The 8,050-nt window shown below is 42.2% G+C and overlaps 1 protein-coding gene across 3 annotated transcripts; it reads right to left on the reverse strand.

The window, feature by feature from the left end:
• Positions 1 to 620: 620 nt before the first annotated feature.
• Positions 621 to 6,911, reverse strand: LOC115119478 (heterogeneous nuclear ribonucleoprotein A/B-like). 3 transcript variants are annotated; one of them, XM_029648296.2, is made up of 10 exons: positions 6,819 to 6,911; positions 6,606 to 6,710; positions 5,933 to 6,159; positions 5,444 to 5,612; positions 5,183 to 5,341; positions 4,910 to 5,065; positions 2,452 to 2,560; positions 1,983 to 2,198; positions 1,806 to 1,891; positions 621 to 1,266 (listed from the first exon to the last, which is right to left on the reverse strand). In XM_029648296.2, the coding sequence occupies exons 3-9, from the start codon at positions 6,148 to 6,150 to the stop codon at positions 1,821 to 1,823; spliced, it is 1,098 nt and encodes a 365-aa protein (XP_029504156.1). In that variant the 5' UTR covers positions 6,151 to 6,159; positions 6,606 to 6,710; positions 6,819 to 6,911; the 3' UTR covers positions 621 to 1,266; positions 1,806 to 1,820. The 3 variants fall into 3 exon arrangements, with proteins under 3 accessions (XP_029504156.1, XP_029504159.1, XP_029504157.1); XM_029648299.2 differs by lacking the exon at positions 1,806 to 1,891; XM_029648297.2 differs by lacking the exon at positions 6,606 to 6,710 and having other exon boundaries at positions 6,819 to 6,888.
• Between the last annotated feature and the right edge of the window lie 1,139 nt (positions 6,912 to 8,050).

Here is an 8,050-nt window from a genome sequence, read left to right on the forward strand (position 1 = left end):
TTCACAGGCAATTTGTCACTGGATTGTGTAGAACACCCTCAATACGCAACTATAGACCCCAACACCTAGTTCCACTTCATTTTTTCCATTGTTCCCTTCTAGTCAGGGACAGATTTAGACCTGGTACACCAGTTGTGCAATTAAATCACGTAGAACAGAACACTAACAGGTGGGAATTTAGGATTAGAGGTAAGTCCCTTTGTAGAGCTGACAAGACACTCAACAAATTTTAACACACTTCAGTCTGCCATTGCACAAGCATGGTCCACGTCGCCTACATGTAAGTTGTGTGTTCGTTTCGCAATGCGTACAGCTTCATTTACATAGGCAGCCCAAATATGATTTTAAATATTTCATTGGTTTTGACTGATAAGATCAGACCTTTCGCCAATTGGGCAAAAATAACAAACTTGGGCTGCCGGTGTAAGTAAACCCAACCATAAAATGAAAGCATAATGTTAAAAAAATACTGAATTAACTTAAATATGCCAAAACGTGTCAGCAACCTCAGTTGGAAAACACAAATAGTTTACAAGAGGATTGTAAATTTGCCATTTGATGACCTTAACGCCAAGGACAGTATCCATAAGTTATGCAATTAAACAGAGATGGACACAAAGTATAAACGAAAATGTTTATTTCTAACAATTTGCCAAAGACACTGGTGGAATGTAATTCCAGGGGGCTGCAACCCCCCCTGCAATATTTTAAGCATAAAACTAGGTGTAAATGCCACTTAACACAGGTCAAAATTAAAAATGAATCCAAAATATATTGGTTGCTTCCATTTACAAGCAGACATTCTCTAGAGACAAATCTTAAATGGGGGGGGGATCAGATAAATGATAAATCCCTTTTTTTACATGATCGCCAACCCTACACCGAATTCCTTGTTGAAAGTTCTGTTGCCAACTTGCAGAGTCAGAAAATAAAGTAATCTAGAAACCAGAAAAAAATTACTCACAATTGCTTTATTTTAAAAGCTCCGACAGCTTTCGATGCTCATGTAAATCCAGTCGCCATGTAAAATACCATACAATACATTAGATTCAAAGGTACCAAAAAGTACAGTAAAAATTACTTCCATCTCTGGAAATGTGGACAAAAAAAAAAAAAGATAAAATAAAAAACCTTGGAAAAGTGACATTTGCTTCCCCAGTTCCTCAGATGGTCTGTACAAGTGGAGGTCAAGTCTGTCATCCCAAAGGAAAGGATGAAGTCCTGCACACTGCCGCACCCCAGTCTCAAATCTGGATTACTTGAGTCCTTTAAGAGAGGAGAAAAAGGGAATTGTTGCCACACCACTTATGACACGACCCCCACCACCCTGCATCAAAGAGCAAACAGCTAGAGCAACAAGCATGCAAGAAGGGGATGATTAGGAAGCCAATGCTGCTGGTTAGATCGGTCATAGCATAGCATTAAGGGAAACGGCAGACATTTTGTTAAATTTGCTGTGCAGCTTTAAGCAGATAGTCTCCCATCTCCCGCTCTAGAACATGGTCCACCGCAACATCAACCCTTATTGATCCAGTAGTGTAGTTGTAGGGGTGCATCTTTGATGCAGATTATGCGGGCAAATTTGAGGGTTTGAGGTTGTGTCCTTTTAAACAAAGTTTCCTGTCCCCCAACAGAACGGTACTTTCTAAATCCAATTGATGAACAGTGGATAATTTCATTCTAATCCACAATAGCCTTCCCCCTGGGCCAGACTAAATCGTGACAAGGAATTGTTGGCATCAATGCCACAAATCTAACAGCTATATATATAGGACCACAATGTTACAAGGCACTAAAATGCATACCTGCACTACATGAGATCAGTATGGCTTGTAGCTACCCTGGTGACCTCCACGTCTTGGAGTTTTCCCATAGCTTGTATTGCCCTGGTCTGCAGGAATAGAGAGAGAGGACTGAGTGCTTCTGTGCAAAGACAAGTCATATAAATCAGGTAGGCGCTTGCCAGAGGTCTGTATACTCACTGTAGTCGTAACCCCCTCCATAGCCACCGCCGTAGTATCCAGCAGAGTAGTCATAGTTGCCGTAAGCGCCATAGTTTCCATAGGCCTGCTGCCCACCATAACCATAGCCCTGGTTGCCATAGCCCTGGTTGCCATAGCCCTGGTTGCCATAGCCCTGGTTGCCATAGCCCTGGTTCCAGTAGTTATTATAACCCTGGTTTCCATACTGGTTTTGGCCTGAGGGAAACAAAAAGGTGGTTCCAAGTCAAACAGACTAAAAATTGGTTTCACACAAAAAAATAAAAACAGATATTCATAGTCCAGAGATGCCAATTAGCAATCCAGTTTCTCTGAGCCGTCCCTGCCTAGAGTACCACACCCATCTCGCAGCCTTAGACCAGAATGTCTTCCTGCAGGTAGAACCCATTGTACACAGACCTCTATGCCCTGGTCACTCATAACAAAATGTCACTGTTGAGTTAATACTCACCACCACCACGGCCTCTGCCTCCCCGGCCTCCTCCATAGCTGGCGCCACCACGGCCCCCAAATTGCTGCTGCTGGTACACCTCTTTGGGCTGGGCGATTTTGATCTCACACTGGGATGACAAACGAGGATGTTTAATTATACAGGATGCTGTAAAGAGATCGCAGCATGGAGTACAAACATGCTAGAGCTAATTCAGACAAGTCACATCTTAAGTTGAAGCATTGACTTTAGCTTAGAGCTCACACTGGACCCCCCCCCCCATCTCAGTCAGACACCGAATGTCAATACAATTCATAAAAATAAAAAATAATTAGATCTGAACTCTAAAATGCAAATACGAAAAATGTGTTCAAATTGATGAAACGAAGCAGTCAAATAATTTAACACCATGAAAACAAGTCTGAAACTCTTGCATGCAACATGAAAATGTTGGTGAGATTAGGGCTGGGAGATATGGCCAAAATATTATATCACGGTATTAAAAAAATTAAATGGTATTTTTTTGTTAGAATAATAAAAGCTCAACATTTGCTCTAGGAGTAGCGAGCGATCCCAGGGTGCTTTAGGAGTAGCGAGCGATCCCAGGGTGCCCTCGGAGTAGCGAGCGATCCCAGGGTGCCCTCGGAGTAGCGAGCGATCCCAGGGTGCCCTCGGAGTAGCGAGCGATCCCCCAGGGCGCTTTAGGAGTAGCGAGCGATCCCAGGGCGCTTTAGGAGCGATCCCAGGGTGCCCTCGGAGTAGCGAGCGATCCCAGGGCGCTTTAGGAGTAGCGAGCGATCCCAGGGCGCTTTAGGAGTAGCGAGCGATCCCAGGGTGCTTTATGGGTAGTGAGTGATCCCAGGGTGCTTTATGGGTAGTGAGTGATCCCAGGGTGCTTTATGGGTAGTGAGTGATCCCAGGGTGCTTTATGGGTAGTGAGTGATCCCAGGGTGCTTTATGGGTAGTGAGTGATCCTAGGGTGGCAACACACATTCTAAGTGGTTTCAATGAGTCTCTCCATTCTGATTGAACAGTATAAAACAATTCACCTTCAAACAAAACAAATTTCAGAACTTTTATCATTTCTGCATTTCCTGCACCCAATTGCAGTGGTGGAAAAAGTAACCAATTGTCATACTTGAGTAAAACTAAAGAATCGTTAATAGAAAATTACTCAAGCAAGTCACCCAGGAAAATACTACTTGAGTAAAAGAATTTGGTTTTAAATACACCTAGTATCAAAAGTAATTGATAAAATGTACTTAAGTATCAAAGTATAAATAACTTCAAATTCCTTATAGTAAGCAAACCAGATCGCACCATTTTCTAGGTTTTATATATATATATATATATATATACACACACATTTTTTTTTTATGTATGGCTAGCCAGGGGCACACTCCAACATAATTTAAAAACAAAGCATGTGTGTTTAGTGAGTCGGCCAGATCAGAGGCTGACCAGGGATGTTCTCTTCACAAGGGTGTGAATTGGACCATTTTCCTGTCCTGCTAAGCATTCAAAATGTAACGAGTACTTTTAGGTGTCAGGGAAAATGTATGGAGCAAAAAGTACAGTATTTTCTTGAAGAATGTCGTGAAGTAAAAGTTGAGCATAACGGTTGCAATCGTGGAAATAGAACGACTATTCTAATTCGGTTTCCTAGGGGACCCTATAAGCGTCAGATACATTGCATGTTCTCTTAGCTACTTCATGTAGCTAACATATTCTTGCTTTAGAAGATACTGTTGCACAAACACACCGATTTAGGTCTACACCATCACTGGTATTATCAGGCTGTATTAGCTAGCTACGTTTGCTCTTACTCAGTACATTTATTAGCTAGCTAGCTATTAGCAGCTAACAAATAGCATCTCAAGATTTATGGCAACTTGCTAAGACAAACGAGCGGTTTGCAGATGTAAGAAACAAACTAATAGTGTCATTATAGAACGCTAGTGGATGTATATTATGAAGCAAAGTGAAAACAGCATTATTGTTGTATGTGCTGCATTGATCATGCAGAGACTGGACGCAAGTGTCTCGTGGTTGAGGAGCAACAATGCACTCTGAGTGACAGGGGGCGGGGCTAGGTCTGTAGAAAGCGGCATGGAGAGAGAGATGACTCAAGTAGCCGAGTAAACTATGCAAATGGATGTTACCCACGGCTTATCACATTTAACAAACCAAACATTCAAATACCAGTATAGAAGGTAAAGTAAAAACCCAAACCGGTCCATGCATCAATACCGGTATATCATAAAATATGGTATACCGCCCAGCCCTAGTGAGGATACATTATTTCAAGCCAGGGTGAGTGACCATGCCCCAAAGCATTTCAGCAGGGAATGAAGACTATACACAAATAAAGTTGCAATTAGACACAAGTTAGCATTTCACACACAGATAGGATGCTTAGGCAAATTGATATAGGATGCATCCACCAACAGTAAGTAGAAAAATAAAGAAATATACATACAAGACCTTCCTTTCCATCTGTAACTTTAGTTCCACACACATTGTGGAATTTTTTCTCAAGGCATTTTTTAACAGTGGACTCTTCTTTGAACGTGATGAAGATAAAACCCCTCCTTTTTTTGAATTTGGGGTCCACTGGGAGTTCGATGGATTCAATCTAAAAAGGTTTGAGAAAGAAACAAATGAATAACACATCAATAACATCCGTAGCTACTGAAACACAGGAGGGTCATGCAGAGGTCATCATAGAATGATAGAAGGGACAGTGACAAACCTCCCCAAAGGTTCCAAAGTATTCTCTGATGGTCTCCTCTGTGGCTTCTGGATTTAGACCACCAACAAAGATCTTCTTGGCTGGTTCCTTCTTCATTGCCATAGCCTTCTTTGGGTCTATCTGTCGTCCATCTAGCCTGTGTTCTTTCTGCTCAAGAACCTTCAAGGTTGCCCAAAAAAAAAAAAAAAAATAGTCTACAAAGCCCAACTTCCACAAATGTAAGATATCAAAATCATGTCACCTTTCCCACGGAACACACACCTTGTCTACACTTGCTGCCGTTTGGAACAAGATGAACCCAAACCCGCGTGACCTTCCTGTGTTTGAGTCCATCTTGATGGTACAATCTGTCACCTCTCCAAATTTGGAGAAGTAGTCTTTCAGGTCTTTTTTGCTAGTGTCCCAGCTAAGTCCACCAACAAACATTTTGCTGCAGAGAAACACAGATCAGTAAGGACCGAGGACAAAGCTCATGAACTGACAACTGAGCAGGCACTTAAATTTCATTCAAGTTCGGATAGGCACACATTGTGGCTTACAAATTTGTACAGGCCAATAAAAATGGGAGTTCACACTTCGGTTGTATCACCGCAACTCAAAACACCGATTGCATAAGTGTAACAATGCTAGCCAGTTGAAGCCCATCCCCCAAATGGGCTGGGCATGGCGCCAAGACTAAACAAAAGATAAAACGTTTGCAGCTAACGTTATTATAATACGACTATGTAAAACAACCATACATAAACTTACCCAGCGTCATCCTCGCCTTTGCTTGCATTTATCTGTCCCCCTTCTGCCGCTCCGTTCTGGGCGTCCACTTCCTCCACAGCAGCCTCTTCCTCACAACTCTGTTTGTCTTGTTCCTCCGTCTCGGCCTGTAATGTGGATTCTTCTGCTCCATTCAACTCTTCTGCTTCGTTTCCATTTTCGGACGTCTCCATTAATTGCTGTTCAGCGTCGTCAGACATAGTGATCACCTACCCATGGGGATAAAGGAAACGTTAGCTGGCTGTTAGCTAAAAATGCATGACATTTGTTGTAGACATTCGTGCACATTCTGACGCAGGCCATAAAGCTAACCGGCTTCTCTGGCTAGTTAGCATGTAATGTTGCTAACACAAATCACTTTGAGCCAACGTTTTACTTCATACGCATTCATGCAAATTGTACAGAAACAATTAAAAAGCCAGCAAAAAAACCATCTTAAAACAGATCTAGCTAGCAATTAATCTAGCTAAACTTAGTTGGTTATTCTGTTAGTGTTCGCGGCCTGCCAGTGGTGCCTGACTTGACAAATCTAGTTAGCAATAGCTAACGTTAAGGTAACAAATACATTATTTAGCTAGCTTAATGGCAGGAGATATAAATCGTTGAATCACATAACTCAATACGTGAGCGGTAAACAAATACAAATGGCGTTTACCGTTTAAAATTGAGCAAGGTGCCGGAGGCTGCTTTTCAAGATGGATACTCTCCGACTCGGCGAGCTAACTCGTGGCAATCTTTATACTACCGGAAGAGAGCGCTCCTGTAAGAAGTAATTTAAGATTGGGTATCTAAACGTTGTCATCATGATAAGTGTTTTCCTATTGGCTTCTTTGCAAAAAAAATAAAAAATAAAGTGCCACCTACTTACCTCAAGTCACACGAGATGTTCCTCCTGGCAAGTTGAACCGAAATGTTTCTTCCGGGAAAAGCTCCCAAACCTTCAATACCCACAACATTGACCTTTCCGATAGCCAATGGACTCTGAGCAACGCTTCCACCGCTACATCCGAAGGAGGGCGATAAAACACGATATTCAAAACAAATATTCATTTTCAATGAAGGACCAACATTTGAATGAACTGATTTTTTTTATTTTATTGAATTTACTCCGCGACATCCCGTTGAGATTGATCAATCGAAGTTGACTATAGTTTCCAGACCATACTGGATTGACTGTTGATTTATATCGCTATTTAGCTTGCTTGAGGGCGAAGGAAAGCATGGCTGATCTCGGCCGGTAGTCTGCCTGCTGCATCCAAAGCGGCAAAGTAGCTCGCTAGCTACCGGCTGCGTCACGAGACTGCAGAAATTCAGCCAGCTCCGATTGACTGACAGATAGATTTCATTGTATTTAGCTCGCTATTTGTAAACTGACAAACTAGCCAACGATTTAGATTGGATTATATTCCTCTCTCCCTTTCTACTTTGTCTGTATAGTTGCATTTTGTCCTGCTAAAGTTACCATGTCCCCCAAGGCAAGGGGTCAGGGCCGGTCCTTGCCTTTCTGCCCCCCTAGGCGAGACAAAAATATGCCGCCCCTGGAAATGTAGAATAGTCCCATTAAAGCAAAATCACGTTGAAAAGACGTCTAAAATATGTATTTTCCAGATGTTGAAATTAGGTCCAATTTAGGTTATGAATGAAAAGGTGAAAAGTCGTATTATTCCGGATGTTGAAAAGGCGTTAAAGACATTGGAAAATACGTATTTTCCAGACTATGATATCAGGTACATTTTCAGTTCTGAATGAAAGTTGAAAATGTAATTTATAAACGTCTGTGTTTGTCTGGTCCAGACCGCACCAAATCTGAACAAAACATAGATGTCTATGATAGTTTTGGATTTGGTCGGACCAAAAATCAATGTCCGTGAATGTGATAATCAAGGCCGATTCTAATGAGAGGCCGCCTAATCCTGCCTAATGAGACCACCTAATCCGGCCTAATGAAAAGCCGCCTAATCCTGCCTAATGAGAGTCTGCCAAATCCTGCCTAATGAGAGGCTGCCTAATCCTGCCTAATGAGAGCCCGCCTAATCCTGCCTAATGAGAGGCTGCCTAATCCTGCCTAATGAGAGACCGCCTAATCCTGCCTAATGAGCG

Source organism: Oncorhynchus nerka, linkage group LG10 (genome assembly GCF_034236695.1).
Source record: "Oncorhynchus nerka isolate Pitt River linkage group LG10, Oner_Uvic_2.0, whole genome shotgun sequence".
Taxonomy (NCBI): Eukaryota; Metazoa; Chordata; class Actinopteri; order Salmoniformes; family Salmonidae; genus Oncorhynchus; species Oncorhynchus nerka.

Excerpts from the sequence above, each read along its gene's own strand:
- LOC115119478 (XM_029648296.2), bottom strand. The coding sequence starts at position 6,150 with ATGTCTGACGACGCTGAACAGCAATTAATGGAGACGTCCGAAAATGGA. Across the intron at positions 5,613-5,932 it reads AAAGGCGAGGATGACGCTGG|CAAAATGTTTGTTGGTGGAC; the intron begins GTAAGTTTATGT and ends GTTTCTCTGCAG. Across the intron at positions 5,066-5,182 it reads ACTTTGGAACCTTTGGGGAG|ATTGAATCCATCGAACTCCC; the intron begins GTTTGTCACTGT and ends AAACCTTTTTAG.